General features: G+C 51.1%; 5 protein-coding genes and 1 non-coding gene across 6 annotated transcripts; 3 read left to right on the plus strand and 3 right to left on the minus strand.

Annotated features, from left to right (window-relative positions):
* Nucleotides 1–1,174: 1,174 nt before the first annotated feature.
* Nucleotides 1,175–1,820, minus strand: GGI43DRAFT_235961 (uncharacterized protein). The gene has a single exon (XM_083200599.1). It carries the CDS (start codon nt 1,707–1,709, stop codon nt 1,251–1,253), a length of 459 nt encoding a protein of 152 aa, XP_083063824.1. The 5' UTR covers nt 1,710–1,820; the 3' UTR covers nt 1,175–1,250.
* A 311-nt stretch (nt 1,821–2,131) lies between these two features.
* Nucleotides 2,132–3,742, plus strand: GGI43DRAFT_395394 (uncharacterized protein). Its single transcript, XM_083204869.1, has one exon. It carries the CDS (start codon nt 2,735–2,737, stop codon nt 3,230–3,232), a length of 498 nt encoding a protein of 165 aa, XP_083063825.1. The 5' UTR covers nt 2,132–2,734; the 3' UTR covers nt 3,233–3,742.
* A 6,450-nt stretch (nt 3,743–10,192) lies between these two features.
* GGI43DRAFT_t39 lies at nt 10,193–10,277 on the plus strand. Its single transcript has one exon. It is a non-coding gene; the product is annotated as a tRNA-Gly (tRNA).
* Nucleotides 10,278–11,399: 1,122 nt separating this feature from the next.
* Nucleotides 11,400–12,638, minus strand: GGI43DRAFT_236506 (ESCRT-III subunit protein VPS24). The gene is made up of 2 exons (XM_083200604.1): nt 12,273–12,638; nt 11,400–12,199 (listed from the first exon to the last, which is right to left on the minus strand). Exons 1-2 carry the CDS (start codon nt 12,318–12,320, stop codon nt 11,561–11,563), a joined length of 687 nt encoding a protein of 228 aa, XP_083063826.1. The 5' UTR covers nt 12,321–12,638; the 3' UTR covers nt 11,400–11,560.
* Nucleotides 12,639–13,194: 556 nt separating this feature from the next.
* Nucleotides 13,195–14,448, plus strand: GGI43DRAFT_395408 (Hsp90 cochaperone SBA1). The gene is made up of 4 exons (XM_083204870.1): nt 13,195–13,338; nt 13,535–13,927; nt 14,018–14,035; nt 14,155–14,448. Exons 1-4 carry the CDS (start codon nt 13,314–13,316, stop codon nt 14,355–14,357), a joined length of 639 nt encoding a protein of 212 aa, XP_083063827.1. The 5' UTR covers nt 13,195–13,313; the 3' UTR covers nt 14,358–14,448.
* A 359-nt stretch (nt 14,449–14,807) lies between these two features.
* On the minus strand, nt 14,808–17,348 carry GGI43DRAFT_236348 (uncharacterized protein). Its single transcript, XM_083200603.1, has 6 exons — nt 16,766–17,348; nt 16,678–16,707; nt 15,713–15,877; nt 15,578–15,651; nt 15,248–15,524; nt 14,808–15,194 (listed from the first exon to the last, which is right to left on the minus strand). Exons 1-6 carry the CDS (start codon nt 16,994–16,996, stop codon nt 15,192–15,194), a joined length of 780 nt encoding a protein of 259 aa, XP_083063828.1. The 5' UTR covers nt 16,997–17,348; the 3' UTR covers nt 14,808–15,191.
* Nucleotides 17,349–17,869: the final 521 nt, after the last annotated feature.

The following is a 17,869-nucleotide window of genomic DNA, read 5'->3' on the forward strand; positions in this document are numbered from 1 at the left end:
AAAGCTGTCACCGACTTTCTTTTTCAGCTGGGCTTCGTCGGGATTTTGGGGTGTCTGGGCTGGGGTGGGAAAAATCCGGGTGGCCGCAAGCTTCGTTGTCGCTGTTTGTCTTCATTTGGTGGGAAGAGGAGGGTGTTGTGGGAAGCTCCGGGCCCAAGTCCCAGCTGTGTGGAAAATAGGTAGCCATGTCGGCTTTTTTCCAATTACTTCATTCATTCATCCATTCATTCATTCACGCATGTGGCGCTGGGCACTGGGGCCGAAACTCAAAAGAGAGGCGGCAAAATCCGCGGAAGAGCGGATAAGCCCACATGGCAGTTGCACAGTTTCAATAAGGCACGCGGGAGAATGGAAGCAATTGTTTGTTTTGAATAGAACTAGTGATAGTATTCATCAAAATTGGGTATCTTGTCAAAAGAAAAGCTATCTAAACTATGCTAAAGTAATCGCCCTGTTATGCCCTTGTTCCAGTCCGTCGTAACGGAGGAGTAATGCTAATGTTCCCAACGCCAAGCAAGAAAAAAATGTTGTGTGTGTATGTCCCAAATAGCCCTGATCGCTCTTCCTCGTAGAAGAGGGTATCCCTAATAAATGATTTCCCACGCTATGATCGCTAAAAAAGGAAAAAAAAAAAAAAAAAAAAAAAAAAAAAACAAGTAAACTCCCAAATAATGCCGTCATAAGTATTAAATCGGAGTAAAGAAGAAAAAGCACAAAAGAAACAAAAGAGGTATCAAATAGGATGTCGTGGAGACAATTAAACTCCGAAGAGTTTGGGTAAAGTGTGTTCCGGGGTATCAAGTGAAGGTTTGCTGAAATGCGCTGTTGGCGCCGGAATAGAAGGGAAGAGAAAAGAAAAGCCGGATTAGGCCGATATCTTTGTTTAACCGATTTGGCCGCGGTAATTGGCACAGTTCGGTTCAAGTGTGAAAGAGAAGTAGAAAAAGCAGGTAAAAAGTGCCCCGGTTGTGGGGGAGGGGTGAGGATGAGTCAGATTGTGTTCGGACCGCTGGTCACTCCCGTCGGCGCCCCGATTTCTTCCTTCAAGCGCTGTAAATCCTTTGATAGCGCCAAAATAATGTTGCAGTGGCTGTGCTAAGACCAGTCATAATAGAAAAAAAGTGTCGTATCGTCGTGAGACAGTTGGTGCTGTCGGTCTATTAGAGGCGTTTATGAGTAATAAAGCCTTGAGTAATTAGAAGAGAGAAGAGCCCATACGCCAGCGCATGACCCAGAGTAGAGTAGTGGATTTACTCGGAGATGGGAGTCATGGAGGCAAGCTTGGACTTGGGGCTCTTCTTGACGACAGTTCGGCTCTTCTTCTTGGCGGCCTGCTTTCGGCGCTCCTTCTCGAGCATGACCTGGCGGACAGCCTCGCGCTGGACAGCCAGCTTCTCTCGCTGCAGCTCCAGGATCTCCATGTCGGTAAGGCGAGGAGGAGACTGCATCATCATGATGGGAGAGGATGAGGCGCTGGAGCTGGCGATGCTGTGGTTGTCGTCGTCGAAGGGGTCAGAGAGAAGGAGGTCGTCGTCAGAGAGGAAAGAGGTGGCTCGCTCATCGCGGCCAAACTCGGAGAGAGACTCGCGTCGAGGCCACGAGGGGAATGCGCATGAGGCATCGCGGGCGCTGCGCAGGTTGGAGGGGCTGATGTCGATGGCGGCAGACATGCTGCTCACTGAGCTGTAGGAGCTGTATGAACCGAACATTGTGAATGTGGCTGATGTGGAGATTGTTTAGGTGTTTGTAGATCAAGACCCAGAATCTGGGGTTGGGATGGTTTATAAGTGTTGATAAAAGGCCGGCTCGGTAATGGTAGAGGAGCTGGCTCGGCTTCGTGGAGTGCTGGTGGTGTGTGTGTGTGGCTGCAAGCAAGATGGCCCAAGAGGATGGAGATGGGATGATGATGATGATGGTAGAGAGGATTGTAGATGGAGTTGTATGTTGCTGACCACGGATGCCAGATGATGATGGATCGTCGAGACGAATGTTTGATATGGCCGAGGAAGCTGGAGGAGAGGGAAGCCATCGCACTTATATCGACCATCACGGGCGGCATGAGTGAATCATCTGGGTGCCGGCTGGGGGGGTGCACGAAGGGGGCCGATGGGCGAGATGGGGGAATGGGGGCGCCGTTTGAAGGGCAAGGGGGGGCGTGGCAGCAAGGGATTTGGCATTGCTTTGCCGGGCTGGGGGTTTTATCACAGGGAAAAAGGAAATCAAAGAGGTTGCAGCCATTCCGCCCACGCCATCCCCCGGCCTCTGCACGCCCCTCCCTTCCCTTGTCCTGTGGCTCCGACCGGCTATGCTTCTCGGCTTCACTTGAGATGAGAAAAGAGGCGCCTTGAGTCCTTGGGTCCTTGGGTACGAGCCTGTGACGGATTCTCCACGCCACGACACCGACACCGACACGACACGTTGAGGCGCCAGCCAGCCAGTGCAGCAGTCCAGCCCAGCCCTACTCGCAAAACGGAGACGAGCCGGCCACGCACCGTCACACACAAATGGCGGTGTTGCTCGGGATTCTGACCGCCACTGCCTGTGCTCTGCGTGTGCGCTGGCGCTGATTGGGCTGGCAGCGCGTATCGGGCGGCGCACGGGGGGAGACGATACGGAGGGATTCGTATCACGAACAGTCTACGGAACAGCGTCTGCCCGCCAAACAGAGACACGACGCAAGACAAAGAAACAGCAGGATTCAGTCAACCAAACAACCCGGGAAACCGCCGCGAGAATGATGTCTCGTTGGAATAGCCAACCAGCGGCTCCGCCGGGCGTTGCCCTAAGCTCGAGCTTGGTAGGTTGCATCTGGGATTATTACTATTCGCTTCGTTGCACGGCGCCCATACACATTTACGCCCACGGCGCATTTCCGTTTTTCCCTGTGCGCCCCAGCTTTGCTTTTTCTCGTTACCTGCTAGTCATCAGAAGCAAAGACAAAAAAAAAGCATCTGCTTGCCCTGGTCGCGCATGGTTGGGCACCGCGGCACACCGCCCCAGCTTTCCGGTCAGCCAGCCCAAGCAGGGAGACCTGGCACAAGCTCCCAGGCCGGCGACACAGCAGACAGCCAGGCCAGTTTTCCCGACGGATGGCCTTCCCCGGCATTCCGTTTTCCTGGATCTGCCACATAGTCGCAAGCCCGCGGTCTCAGCGCACGTCCCGCCCTCGGTCTGGGGAATCTGGGTAAACCATCTCGCGGGTTGGTTCTTTGCTTTTCTCGCCTGTTGCTAGTATGCCAGTATAGTTGCTGCTAATATGCCCCCTTCACAAGGGATGCGCGCAATCTGATATATCGCAAATCTTAGCAGAGAGTCTAACACCGCGTATTAGAGCCGCTGCTGTCGGCGGAAAGTCAGGAGCCTTCCGCAGACTCTGCTAGTTACGCGTAGTAAAACTCTCTCCACAGTCCAGACTGAGACAAACGGGGCAGCACCGCACACTACTGTATCTCGTTTTCTTAACGAGCAGACAAAACAAGAAGGAAAGAAAGCTTAGTGCTGGAGTTTACTTGCTTGTAGCGCTTATCAAAGCAAATATGGCCGAAAAAAGCAACCGTGTAATAACAAAGACCCAAAGATGGCTCACGGCCAAAAGCAGAAGACACATGCTCCCCCAGCAGACACATGCCCGAAACGGACAGATCTTAGTGGCCAGAAGAAGCTCGGCCGCGCTCTCCCCGAGGAAAGATTACCTTGGGACAAGTGAGATAAGAAAGTGCAGCGAAAACGGGCCGCAACGGAGAATAGCCGTCGCTGGTGCCACCCCAAAAAAAGACCTGGCAGAGAATACAGTAAGATCAATACTAATTACGGAGTAATACCAGAACCCTCCGTATTAGCAGCCTGCCTGCCCAGCTATTAGTTAGGATGGCATCATCAGCACCAAGAGCATGGGACCCAAGCGTGATTCCCTCCAGTTTTCGGGGTATCTGAGCCCCAGGTGCGCGGTAACGGGAGCAGAGCACCCGTGCCCCAGGATCACACACTGGTTGGATCACGGAAGCGTATCTGGGTACTACCGTAATAAGACAGTATCAGCAGAAACAGCCAGACGGCTGACGGTATGACTTTGCGAGAGGGGGCATGACAAGCTCGTGCTCTCAAAGTCTGCCTACCTCTGCGCTGTTTGCTGTGCTGGCGCTGAGGAGGCGCTGGGGGTGGACGGTAGCCAGCACCCGACACTCCCCTAGCACCGCTCGCCCAAGCCCAACCGTCGCGGGCCTCTCTGTAGAGTAGCCAGACGGCCACCACCTTTGGCGGCGCGCGTATGTACATGTATACGAAGCGGTCGAGTGGTACACGAGTCACCACCGCTCGTAGCCAGTCCACGTAGGTACCTGCCTGGCAGGCAGCATGTACTATGACGGCGATACGGAGCCTGGAATCCTGCGCCCAGCCAACCACGGCCAACAGATTCCAGCTCTACGGGGAGTACAAATGGTCTTTTTCGTGACGGCCTATCGCTGCCCTCCCACCAGCTGCGTGGGCGCCCTGCCATTGGCTGCAGCCAGCCTGGCGGTCAAGCAAAGGCGTGCTGTGTCGCAGCCCGATAAGTGTCCTTCTGATCGCATGTCGCCCGCGTAGTACATGATAAGGCACCCTCCCGATACCGTGGCACGCTGCTGCTACATGTACTTAGCGCGCCAGCCTACCTTATACATGACCTGGGTACTGCTAGTGGCCTGCTTGCTGTGATGCGTGTCCACGACAGTCTTGCTAGTACTAGGCACTCTTGCTAAGTAGCATCCATTTTCTGGGCGCTTGGACAGCTCACCGTGCTTTCGCGAGGGAGGGGAGGGGAGGAGAAAACGGCCAGCTGGCGGTTTGTTCCCCTCATCGGCGCTCTCGATGCTCATGGGGGTGAGTCAGTCTGGCTATCGCTTTGCGCACCGCCATTTCAGCTCCTCCAATCGATTCGCTGGACCAATTACGGAGCACAGAAGCGCACAAGCCCGATGAATAATCTGGAGAAATTTTTAACTACTTGGTATGTAGGAGCAAAGAGAAGAGCGAACTGGCGGGCTTGTGCTATTCCTGGGGGAGCCGCAGCGTATCGCGAGTGGTCCCGCAGGCTGTGCTGTGCGATGACAGCACCAGCACAAGCACAGGCTTTCATCTGACACACCCCCAAATTGAAGTGTAAGAGAGAGCCTGACATCGGACGTTGCAATCAAATCCTTTCGATATACACTGCTTGCTATTCTGAGACTGAGGATTTGCCGCTTACTGTCGAATATGGCAACCCGCCTCTCGCAGGGCTGGGAGATGCCCTTCCCGGCCCTGATTTGCACAGTCAGATTCATTAATCTGGCATCCCAGCATTCCGGAACCCTGTGCTACGTAGCATTCCCGCGCATCTATCACGATTACTAAGTTTCTTCGCCACGTTGGAATATTACCGTACTGCCCTATTTATAAGGACGACTGAATAGCTTTAGTGCTGGGCGCACTGCTAACGCTCCCACTTACAACCCACCTATTACGGAATATACCAGTATTAGACTATCAACCCCCACGATGTAGGCAGCGATGCCCGTCGGGACTAAGCAGCACAATGCACGTACTCATGCACTGTCGACCCGTAACTGCCGTAGGGCACATCTCTGTCCCAACAGGTCTCGATTCTTCCATTTGGAAAAATGACATATTCCACAGCTCTTCCTGTGACGTCAGTCAATACAAGAGTCATGCCACTGCGCTTGGGGGGGCTCGCGACTATGTGTTGACGTGATGCATGTCGTGTTGGTATAGGGTATCGCCATGGAGCAAGATCTGGCCCCGACCGCCGGAATTGCAAATACTACTATACAGTGCCACCAAAATTATCAAGCAGCGGTAATCAACATTCCAAATGCTTCTTGATGTGTAAACCTATTTCCTGGCTAGGGAGCGGGAGATCCCTTGCTGGGGGCCGCTCCTTGCTTCAAGGGTCGCCTCCTTCAGTGAGCATTGCAACAGCCCGAGGTTTGACGATGACAAGCTATGGATGAGTAGGGTTGCGCGAGCCCACAACTATCCACCACGATCAGATGCAAAAAAATCAATTAAACAAAATTTTTTCACACAAATCTTAACAAAATCCACTTACCGGTGAAAAAAAAAAGAAAAAATTTCCCCCCTCTTCTTTTTTTAAACCCCCAGTCTGCCATGTTGGCCATGCATAGTGGACTCCCGGCATCTCGCTTGTCGCCCAGCTATCTCCATATATCGGGCCCCTTCACCTTATGTTGGGAAAGGGGGGGTGTATGGAAATTGAACCCATTATACCGTACCGTACATGGATCCTGACTTGTGGCATCTTAGTTGTTATCAGACGGAGTCACTGCATCTTGCAGCGTGCAGCATGCATGCATGCAACATGCGACATGCGACATGCGACATGCATCACAGCGATACGCAACGCACGTCTCTCTGACCGCTCCTGCAACATGCACCTCTGACTTACGCGACAACACAGCTAAGATAGACTTATCTCCCCCTAGCGCAACAAGCTGTAATCTGTAGCCTTGAGTGCTCACCGCAGGAAAATAAAAGAGCAAACCGAACAGCTCGAAATTTTCTCTTCCCTGACTCGGGAGACCTTCTAGATTGTTTTCCGCGCGTCTTCTCTTCCTAAACGGGACAAGACACACCCCCAAAAATAGGAGGAGGAGGGGAACAGCAAATCAAACTTGGGATTTTCTCTTGTTTTGCCTTGATTAACTGGTTACCCAGTAGCTTAATTTACCAGCTCTGCGGAAATCGCCCATCAAAAAGAACCAAAAAGACGGTCCGGACATCGCCCTTTCGTCCCTCCCCACTCCCTGGGGCCAGGGCCGGGCCGGATGAGCTAAGGGCAAACCGCTCGCACTTTCTTCTCCTCTATAATTCTTCTTCTTCTTGGTCAAAGCGCTTTGGACCCTGAAGGGGCGGATTCCCCGTTACGTGCTGCTCGCAAAGAGTTTTCTCTTTCGGTGCTTTTTCGTTTCAGATAGAGTCTAATCTTATGGCTTCTTAGCCCAGGGATGTCGATGACTACTATCCTTGCCTTCCCTTGCATCGGGATCGTCTACGCTGTGCCCCGGCGGGAGGGATTAGAATAGCCAAAAAGCTAGGTCCGATTTCTTTGCTTCCTTTCCCATCTAAACCTATCCAAGGTGCCGGCTTGACAGCTGCCGTTTCTAACTCTAGTGCCAAGCAATATACGTGTAATAAAATAGGCTATGAAAATTTTTTCACTGCTGTTTATAGAAAATGCTTCTTTTTGCGGCGTGGCTTCCCGTCCTGACTCCTGGAAATAATTTCTCCGTTTTTGACAATACAATACCACATTGGGATTCTGAGGATGACAAAGGCAACTTCCAGATACAGCAATTCGTACGCTTAGTTCTCTCGTAATCATCTTTAATGCCCTTTTGTTTAAGCCATAAGCAGTCTTCTAGATTTCCAAATGCAAATAACTCAATGTAGCATCACGGCCAAGGTGAGCATCGCCAGTGTTACTACACCGCGTGGAGCATACAGATTTCGGGCACCAACCCAACCCACTTTGCCCTCTCGGAGATGGAGAATGACGATCAACCACACACACCAAAAGACAACTCAACTGTCAAAATGTGTGTGGATTCCCACTTCATTGTAGCTTAGGACAAAGCCCTTGTCAACACACTTTGACAGAAATTCAAGGAAAGCAACCCCTGGATAGAACTGCTACAGCACTCGCACTACACTAGTCATTCGCGCACTACGGTCCGTTTCCGAACGGTCCTAATTAGTGACCGCTGTCAAGCTAGAGCTACCAACATTACATTTGAACCCAGCATTTCGGAATCTTGCCCCCCGGTCCACGACGCCCGATTCCGAAGCGCACCTCGCTCCGCTGAAGAAGTTCTTCTTCGAACATTCCAAAATGTGGAGCCCCCTTCCCTGCCAAATTTCCCATGCCCCGTCGGCAAAATGGCTCGGCAGCGCGAAAAGCGTGGCAGCGGTAGAGCGGTCTTTGACCGAACGGCTAAATGGCAACGTTAACGTTGCAGGCTTTACGAGAGGGCCTATCGTGAACTTTTGTTGCGCGGGAGAGAAAATCGGCGTTGGTGTGTGTTGCGGTGTGTTCGGTCAAATATTTCTCTTTTGCGCAATTGCTTTATTACCCCGAATAACTATCCCGCAAACTTTCTTTTTGCTTCATGTACTTCGTATGTCTGATTCAGTGACATTCTCGCCTTTTGGGAGAAGATTCGGTATTTACTCGCCAATGCGGTGACATAGGCGCGACTATGTCTGCTTTAAGCAACTATCGTTATGCCAGGCATCCTTCTTGTAACAGCGCTCCCTTTCCTACTATGCCGCGACACGGGCAAATCCGTCCAAGCATTGGAAAGCTCAATTAAATCGAAAGGAAGATGACTCGCGACAGCCAGAACCGCGCAAAAGGATTCCGACAGCCGGGTAACGACCAGGCAGGCAAACAGGTTAAAGGTTTAGGCACCTACATTTCTCTTTCACTTGTGATCCTTTGGCTTACTTACCTCGGGAAAACATCAAGGGTCTCCCGAGCTCGGTAAATGAGCTCTGTCGGCTCTCCGGCTGCTTGGGATTTTGGCACATGTTTTTTAGCCAGCATATCCCAGGTTTACCCCGTACTTCAGAAGCCCAAGGAAACGAAAATTCGGTTTTCTCTCGGGTAAACTAAAATTAAGAAAAAAAGATGGCGTCAAAATGAAGGAGGAGATTTGGCCTGGGGGGGTGTGTGTGCGTGTGTGGCTTTCAGATGCTTGCTCTTGTCGGCTACATCGCTCCCCAGCTTCCCGAGCTATTGAGCCGCCCAGCTTTGGCGTTGGCGTTTTGCCGGCGAGAAGAGCCGCACACCCCTAGCTGTAGCTGTTGCGACCGATTCAGAAACCCAACTATTGTTGTCTCAAGCCACAATATGACAAATGAAACTCGGATTAGGTGAGCTAGCAGGTGTGGCTGCCGTTTCCGATGCTTCCCCGGCACGTTTTTTGTGGCGGCGGCCCCAGTCCTCAATTTCTCGGAAGCGCTTCCCCGGCCGCGGTCTCTCGCTACCGTCCAACGACAGCCCCTGTCTCCTCTTTAAAAAAGAAATGACTTGGATTGTCAAATCTCGACATGGATCGTGAGGTTTTCCCTTTTGGGCACCGGTGCAATGAGCGCGGAGCGAGCTATTAGTGGTTTCCAAACACGCCGCCCCCTTGCTTCTTCTAAACCTGGGAGAGGAAAGGAAGAGCGACGGCAACCAACGCCATGGAACGTTCCCGAGTTCAACTCTCCCCTGCCCTGCGTGTGAAGCTTCAAAGCTAACCCTTTCGCTTCCGGTCCGGCCTCCCGGATCGCTTCCGGGTGGCTGTTGGGAGGCCCTCCTTGGTTTCTTTTTGCTTTGACCTGACTTATAGTTTGCTGCTTTAGTGTTTGTGATCGTTGCTTTTAAAGAGTCTTGTCTCCCCCGTGATATCGCCGACCTGCGGCTGAAAAAGCTGAAAAAGTCTACCTGTCATAAGTCATGTTCCTGCATACTTTAGTAGGTATCACTATTTTATAGACTATACGTATCGCGATTCAAGTGAAAGGGGGCCCATGTCCCGTAGCTGAAAAAGCTTCCCAAAATCACGGAACACCGGGCCTGACAAGCTATGGAACCGAATCCATGGGAAATGAAAGGGCAGTCAGGCAGCCAAATATGAGAGATAAAAAAGAAAAGATTGAAAATTCGACACCCTACCCGACCCGACGGCGCGGAAAATGACAAAGAGATCAAATTTCCAAAGGGTAGCAATGTCGAAGTTTACAGTAGCAATAACCCCCTCTTTGCTCTGCCCCAAGACAAGGTCCCTTGTTTTGCTTGAGTCCTGCTTCGCCCATGTTCCTGGGTCCGTGTGTTCTTAATTACTAGTCTCGCCACCCCCCTTCTATTAATGCGATTCATTCACTCGGCGCTTTGTTATCCTAACTGGGGAGGAAGCTTTGACCTATTAACAGGGACCAAACAAAAAAGAACCCAGCAGACGGATCTTCCGCGCCGTATTTAAAGTGAAAGATCCACTAAAACTGCTCCAAGAACTCGGTCGCAGGCCGACCAGGGCCCGGGGAGAAGGCATGTGCTTCCCGGGTGAAGGATTACAAAGGGAAACAAAAACGCGGAGAGAGCGGGTTTAGATCTTTAGTCACTTTTTTCAATGCTCACTAATAACCAAAAGCGTCATTGGTCTAGGGGTTAGGATTCAACTCTTCCATTTACCAATTGAAAAGTTGAGGCCCGGATTCGAGTTCCGGATGACGCATTTTTTTGAGTCCCATACCAATTTCTTTCTTTTTTTTTTTTGCTCTTCGTTCCGACGATGCTGCGTACAATAGAATTCTCCTAATAATTTCCTTTTGTTCTCTTTATACCTAGTATTTTGTTGGGCGCAAAGTCTATTTGTTGCCTTGCTCAACGAGTATCGCCGACGGAGAATTACCCATACACCTACCCGGGAAAATACTGCTCTATGTAGAATCCTCAGAGGAAATTAGGAGATTTAGATAAGTTGGGTTATATAGCATGACAAATAAACGGCTTTAATATAATTCTACAGATAATTAAAAGATTGGATGGTGGTTAGGGGCAGAATTGACTTGGAATTGCTATAGATAGAGGTGGTTACGAAAAAATAAGAATGAGTCTATAGTCAGGGGTTTGCTATTTTCAACAACAAGAAAGAACTCAAAGCTTAGAATACTATGAAACTCTGTACCATATGCTCACGTTTATGGAATACTGATAGTTATGATGCACGCGCGAGAATATATAGAGAGGATATGTAGCCTCTGAGAGAGTAAAAAATGCTGTGAAGTACCATTAGGCTTGCGTCAACCGATGTCTCAAAGAGACCTTAGTTTATCAACTTACTGTTATAGGTACTTTGAGAAACCCTTGTAAAGATCTTCCCGTTTTCTATTCACACGCCATAAAGACAGTATATGGACAATTTAATCCGTAGTACTAATGCAAGCGGATAACTTTCCCGCGTATTTAACAAACCGTTTATACGGGGCTCCTATCGCCCCAGAGTTGCCAAGGTCCGACTTACATCGCCTCAACACCCACTTTTCTAAAGCCGATCTGGAGTCTCCTTGGGGCATCACTGCAGCGGCGGAGCAAACTCCACCGTCTGTAAGTCAGACTTGGGCCAGCCAGCATCCCATGCTTCAGTTAGGCAAGTTCGACGCTGGCGGTCCACATATAGAGCAGTCATGCGTATAAACCCACAAAGGGCATGGGCTCTCCCGTGACAGATGGCGTCAAGACACAAGGGGGTTGTCGAAATGGAGACAAAAAGAGAGATCTAGATTGAAGCATAAAAGGTAGTCACATGGCTCTGTACCCCAAAATGAACAGACCCGATACCTTGTCGCTCAGAAAGTGTATATATGAAAATGGGGAATGGGGCAAAACGGTTCCCTTTCCCCCCTCCCGGAGAATTATGTATGTACATACGTCAAGCACTCCCCCAAGAAAACCAGACGCCAAAACACCGCTGCCTTTAATCCAAAGTTTGCGGGATGTAAACGACTTGTTCCCACTCTAGCTGCGCAAAGCATCTAATCGATTTCTCATCTGATCCATCATTGCCTCGGCGTCTTCCTCGTCCTCCTCTTCCTCCGCAACCGGCTTCTCCGGTTCGGGGAGCGGTGTGGTGGGCAGAGCTGGCTCTTTCTTGTCCTTGAGAACCTCTCCCAGGATCTTATCAATCTCGCCCTCTGCCTCCTCGTCCTCTAGCATATCCATGTCTTCGGGCAATGTTTCGTCAATCATCTCCTCAATGATGCCCGCCTTCATCAATTCGACGCTAAGCTCGCGCATCGTCTCAGAGAGCACGGGCAGTCGGATGAGTGAATTGACGTCCTTCATGATACCGACGCTGGCCCGGATAGAACCCTCAATCTTCCGGACGGCAAAGGCCTCGCTGACCTGCATCTGTACCGAGTTGAGTGTCGCTTTTGTTGTGACTAGCCTCGCCCCAGCCTTCCGCGTACGGACAAGCTCGCCCGCGAAAGTTCGAATCTCCTTTTGCGCCTGCTTGGCCCTTGTAGGGTCTCGCTGGGCACGCTTGTCCGCTTGTATGATTAGATTCTTGGTTTTGATCTCGACCTGCTTGAGCTGAGCGATATCGCGATCGAGTTTTCGGACGTTGGAACGGATCAGCTGATTACATTTTCGCATCTGTATCGTTGGTTAGTAACGTAGAAAGCCCAGCGGCCAAATGAGCACAATCAATAGTTCTAGAATGCCTTACCTGCTGCTGGGGATCCGGCTTTGCGAAAAGGGATTTGAAAGTCTCCATTGTCGGCGCCAATCACTTCAAAAGACTAGAGATGATGACAAGGCGGGATGGCTGAGTGCGAGGGCTCGTGGCCCAATGCTGAACAAGACGCAAAACTGGTTGCCTATCTCATTCGAAAGCCTGCGCCGAGCCGTAGGGCGAAGCACAAAGAGGGCGCTGGTGGAGCCGAGGCTGTGGCGCGATATGCGAGGGTTTGGTGAGGATGGTCTATCGCAGCGAAAAGGTCCAAGGCTGAGTTGGCTTGTCACTGGTTAGATAACGGTTGACTCGTAATGGGCCATCGGGGGCTGGTGACAGCCACACTGTGGCTTTATAATGGCTAGGCAGCCCCCAGAGCCTTGTGTTCTGTAACGCCTTGTATTTTACCCCGCTGCGGCTCTGCCTGGTTGCTGAGGCCGCCGCGAGTGGGAATATGAAATATCTCACAGCAGGCTGGCTGGCCAAAGCCTGAAGACGATGCTATCGACACAGCCCGAGACTTCGAGGCTTGTTAATTAAGCATCTATTTAGATCCCGTAGCATGCGCAGCTGAAAGCCAGCCGCATCTTCTGCTGCTACCCCTCCTTAGAAGGCTCAATCCCCTAACAGGCGCCCTGGAGCCTTATCGCAGAGCCTATCGCTGCGCTGGGGGCTGCATTAGGCGTCTAAGCTGTCGCAGCTGCGGTGGCGCGCCCGGCCTCCCAGATGCGAACAGGTCGGCGTTAGTGGGGTACCTGCTGTTCGCCTCTGCCGCCGCGCTGTAGAGGGGTACTGCCGCATCGTGCCCCTCATCAGCCCTGCCCGCCAAATCTTTTGGCTTCTGACGCTTTCCATTACCTGCCTTTGATCGTTTCACCCGCTGCTTGCCTTCCTTGTGTCCACAGCCTTATTAACGTAAGCTCTTCGACTCGACTCAGCATCCCACTAATTACACCTCATCCCACCGCGCTCGACTAACTTCCCGCCAGCTACGCCAATCAATCTTTTCCCTCGACAACAATCCTCACATATATCATGGCTCAGACATTGACCCCCGAAGGTGTGTAATTGTCACGCTGCGTGGATGTCCCGCTACGCCACGCAGGATTCTCCCCCCATCACGGCCTTATGATGCGTTGCAACAGCCGCGTCTCCTCTGCTCCCAACTTCCCCCAATTCGCCCCAACTGCTAGAGTGGCGCCCTTCATCGCTGTTGTTGGAACATACCGTCTAACCAAGTTGATTCCACGCTGTAGTTCTCTGGGCCCAGCGCTCTTCTGTGGCCGATGCCTCCAAGAACTTCGTCTACCTCACTATCTCCGTCCCCGATGTCGCCAAGGAGGACCTGCAGCTGGACTTGAAGCCTACCAAGGTGACCTACACTGGAAAATCAGCCACCCTCAAGAACACCTACCATGTTGAGCTGGAGCTGTTTGGCGAGATCGACCCTGCCGAGAGCAAAATTAACCACACTGCCAAGAACGTCGAGTTGAAGCTGCAGAAGAAGGAACTCAAGGAGGAGTACTGGCCGCGACTTCTCAAGGAAAACAAGAAGCTCCATTTCCTCAAGACGGACTTCGACAAGTGGGTTGACGAGGATGAGCAGAACGAGGCCGCTGAGGACGACATGTCCCAGTTCGGTAACATGGGTAAGTAGCTTCTCTACTGGCCCACATGCAGTACCGGAAGGTTATTGCATTTATAATGATTGCTGTTTGCTAACATTTTGGGTGAAATAGGTGGCATGCCCGGAATGGGTACGTAGCATCGAATTCCCTCTTTGCCCTCTGATACCCCAGTCACCCCTTTCTCTTTGGATCTTGAACAGATGTTTAGATATCAATTATATGAAACTAACGATTGATTTTCTCTTTAGGTGGCGACTTCGGCGGTATCGATTTCTCAAAGCTGGGAGGCGGCGCTGGCGGCATGCCCGACATGAGCGCCATGGGCCTGGAGGGCATGCCAGACCTCAGCAGCTCTGGAGTCCCAGACTCTGACTCCGACGAGGAGGACGAGGATATCCCCGACCTTGAGGGTGAGGAGAAGAAGGAGGGCGAGGCCGCACCAAAGGCGTAAAGAAATTAGTTTCGTTTGATGACGAGATACTGCACACTGGAAATGGATTCTTGGCGAGTGCCTCATTGATTTAACGGGACCCGACGGCAAGTACTTAGGAGTACGGATTCTTAAATTTAAAGAAAAAAATTTTCAAGTTTCAAAAAAAAAAAAAGCGTCCTTGATCTGAGTATTTGCCTGTTGTCTAACTCTGCGTGTATGGTCATGGGAGGCTTTTGGGAGTCCTCCTGAGTAGTGGTTCGGAATAGCAGGTACTCCTCGACCATTTTAAGTCAAAGATATTTCACTAAAAGCACTCAAATTTAACGGGGGGTTTTTTTGTAGACTCAGTTCTGTGTCTTGAGTAGTTATTACTACCTGCCAACTGTCCGAGATTCTTAGCCAGCAACTTAAACTACGACTGGGATTCATAAACCAACATAGTCATCTCTCAAGCATTAGGACAGCCCTTATAATACAATATAAATTGCTCCGTCTCTTTGTTCAGCACCTTGTTTCATCGCTTAAAGTTTTGTCATTTCGCTAATTAATCGTATTTTTACTACGTACTTCACTGCACCCATTTGCCTGCCTCCATCCAGTGAGAAACGATTCAAGGTAAAAGGTAAAAGGTAAAAAAGCAAATCTCATCTCGGAGGGAAAGCCTCCTAAAATCACACCCCAGACAATCTGTTGTAGTGGCACCATCTCTGTGAGCGACTTTGTATGGCGCATTATTACCTTGTCGCGCGCTGAGCCAGTTTTCAATTTTTTTTTTCTCATTTATACTGATATCTAAACCATGAGGCCCCATGGAACGCCATCACACCCGGTATTGAAAAAAGAAGAGTGCCATTACTGTATTTTAATTAGTCGTGTGTACCAATCTCTAAATAGAGAGCTGAACTTACCATAATCTCATCCTCCATAGCAGCATCTCCATTGGCGGGAGCAGCAGCGACAGGAGCGGCGCCACCGGCAGCCTCATTGCTGTTGGCATTGACAAAGTAGTCAGCCATATCCGAGTCGAGCTCTTCAGCCGTCTTCTTGGCCGGGCGAGCGTTGCGGCCGCGTCGCTTCTTGTTGGCATTGGCGGCAGCAGCTCCCTTGGCACCGGTGGCCTTGGTTACACCACCAGTATTCTGCTTCTTGCCAGCAGCAGACCTGGGCTGAGCTTTGGGTTGACTGCTTTGAAGATTAGCTTATCTCGTTGTCATTGAAGCAGAAGTGGGTAGACAAACGTTGCACGCTCAGCTAGGCTCTTGACCGTAGGAATGACCTTATCGGCTTGAGCCGCTCCAACAACAATCTCAATCTACACATTCAAAAGTAAGCTGGAGTTCTATCATATTTCTTATGCACAACAGCCGAATTACCTTGATGGGGCGGCCATCTACCAACAGTCCATTGAGAGCCTGCAGTGCCCTTGAGGCACCGTCAGGCTTGCTAAAGGTAACATTGGCGATACCTCGGCTCTGGGAGTTGGGGCCGTAGGAGAGCTCAACTCTCTTGATGGGGCCGACAGATTGAACAAAGTATTCCTAAGTGATTATGGGTGTCAGTTAAAAGGAAGCAAGTGATTGCACAAAGCATGTTGTTTCCGACTTCGAATTTCGCCGATCCAGTCCCAGAGTATCGCATCATTTCGATGTAACAAGAAGTGTGATAAGAAGACCAGCGAGCAGAGCAGCGAGCAGCAACCCAGGATAGAGTAATAAGGAGCTTGGAATGTGTACACCCCCGGAGCCACGCCGATGACAGGAAGAACCAAAGGAGCCAAAGAATAAAAAAAAAATCGTCCCGCATGATTAAGCCTGGTGTGAGGAGCCATGAATGACAAAATGAAATCCACAAATAATGCCCGTTAACCAGCACTTGTTTGGAACAGCTCTCCGGGCACAGATTGCGCTCGGAATAGACGAGCCGTTGATATTGAATACGGGTTTCCTGGATACACATACACGCTGCTTTGCTCGCTTGGCCAACTTTATGCCAGCAATTGTTTTTGCTCAAGGGCAGCTTCTTATGACGAGTACGCTCAAGCATTCATCAGAAGAGTTGCTGCAGTCCTCATAAAGATATCGCATGCCTCGACCAAACACTGACCAGGTATTTGGGGGCTTTCTGTGCGAAAATGAGGATAGCCTCGACTTGCCAGTGCTGCGCATGGAGTTACCCGATCGCCGGCAATGGAAGGAGGCTTGAGCGGTTTATAGTGGCTTGGGCCAAATAGGCAATCAAATGCCTCTCAGAGGGATGACCGTCTTGACAAAGCAAGTACGGCGAGGAAGAAAACGTCGAACAAAGTCCGGAGACAAAAGAGGTCTCAACGGAAACATACCTTGATCTGCTTCTCCGTCACGTCCTTGGGCTGGGAAATGTTAGCAGATGGCCTTTGTTACCCCATTGAAGAAATTGAGAATACGTACCAAATTGCTGACGATGACTTTGCTATCGCCGTGGGCAACGGCAGCTTTGGCGGGAGTGGCCTTGGCAGCACCGCCACGGTTAGCCCTTGCGGCTGTCTTTTGAACACCACCGGCAGGGGCGGTAGCAGTAGGGCGGCCAACAGTTGTGCGTCGCAGAGAGCGACGGCGGACAGAGTTGCGGCGCTGGGCGGTGACGATCTCGTCAAGAGGCTTGTCGAGCTTGGTAGACATGATGATAAGTTTGGTAGCTGGTAGAGGTTTGTATGAGGAGGTGTGGAAAATTCTGTCGAGAAGCGGCGTCGACAGCGGGTGGTCACGATTGACAAAAGCGAAAGTCAATCAAGAATGAGTGGTCAAGGATTACGGATCGCGAGAAGCGGCTCGAATCAGGCTTAACCGAATGATGCGCGTGCTGGGGTTTGTGAATGGCTCAGATCACAACAGCTTGCCGGGAAGGGAAGATTCGGCAAGGGCGCGTTTGTTCAGCTATCCGACGGACTGGAAGAGGCTGGTGAGAAAAAGAAGGAAAACGCCTGGCTGTAGTGTGGCTCGGCGTGGATGTCAAAGACGAAGAATGAGAGAGTCTGTGGTTGCGGCTGCGTGTGAGGAAACGAAGCCGGGCTTGGAATGGAGATGCGAGAGGAAGAAGAGGCGAGGTTGCGAAGAGGGGAGTCACAGCAGCAGATAAATGGACGGCAACGCGGGCGCAGGAACGCGTGCCGGCCAGAGGCTCAGCACCTGCTGTAGGTGCCTGGGACAAAAACAAGGGGGGGGGGCCCTTCACTAATACGAGCGCTAGCAGGTGGAGGTACCTGCACCCAACATATGTCGCCCTGCCAGAGAGCTTGTACCTTGCGTCGGCTCCCTCAGCTCATACTTTCCCGCTCCAAGACCCAAACAGTCAGCTATTCAGCCAGTTAGCGTAGTAATACAGCATGGAGTCGATGCAAGTGAGACAAAAGTCAGCCAAGCCCACTAATGTAATAAGCAAGTCTAGATTCTGGCATAGGAGCTATGATACTCCATCTGCGCGTGCTGCGGGCTCTGCCGATGGCGATATGTGCATAAATCCGCTGGTAGATACATTTGCCACCAGTCCTCTGC

This window comes from Trichoderma evansii (genome assembly GCF_050947405.1).
Source record: "Trichoderma evansii strain SZMC 28006 chromosome Unknown GGI43scaffold_3, whole genome shotgun sequence".
NCBI classification, from domain to species: domain Eukaryota; kingdom Fungi; phylum Ascomycota; class Sordariomycetes; order Hypocreales; family Hypocreaceae; genus Trichoderma; species Trichoderma evansii.

What these genes read in the sequence shown, in the direction of transcription:
- GGI43DRAFT_235961 (XM_083200599.1), bottom strand. Translation starts at nt 1,709, where the DNA reads ATGTTCGGTTCATACAGCTCCTACAGCTCAGTGAGCAGCATGTCTGCC.
- GGI43DRAFT_395394 (XM_083204869.1), top strand. Translation starts at nt 2,735, where the DNA reads ATGATGTCTCGTTGGAATAGCCAACCAGCGGCTCCGCCGGGCGTTGCC.
- GGI43DRAFT_236506 (XM_083200604.1), bottom strand. Translation starts at nt 12,320, where the DNA reads ATGGAGACTTTCAAATCCCTTTTCGCAAAGCCGGATCCCCAGCAGCAG. An exon ending in AGCCGGATCCCCAGCAGCAG is followed by an intron (nt 12,200 to 12,272) that starts GTAAGGCATTCT and finishes CCAACGATACAG; the next exon opens with ATGCGAAAATGTAATCAGCT.
- GGI43DRAFT_395408 (XM_083204870.1), top strand. Translation starts at nt 13,314, where the DNA reads ATGGCTCAGACATTGACCCCCGAAG. An exon ending in TCAGACATTGACCCCCGAAG is followed by an intron (nt 13,339 to 13,534) that starts GTGTGTAATTGT and finishes TCCACGCTGTAG; the next exon opens with TTCTCTGGGCCCAGCGCTCT.
- GGI43DRAFT_236348 (XM_083200603.1), bottom strand. Translation starts at nt 16,996, where the DNA reads ATGTCTACCAAGCTCGACAAGCCTCTTGACGAGATCGTCACCGCCCAG. An exon ending in AAGTCATCGTCAGCAATTTG is followed by an intron (nt 16,708 to 16,765) that starts GTACGTATTCTC and finishes AACATTTCCCAG; the next exon opens with CCCAAGGACGTGACGGAGAA. An exon ending in AGCCTAGCTGAGCGTGCAAC is followed by an intron (nt 15,525 to 15,577) that starts GTTTGTCTACCC and finishes TAATCTTCAAAG; the next exon opens with CAGTCAACCCAAAGCTCAGC.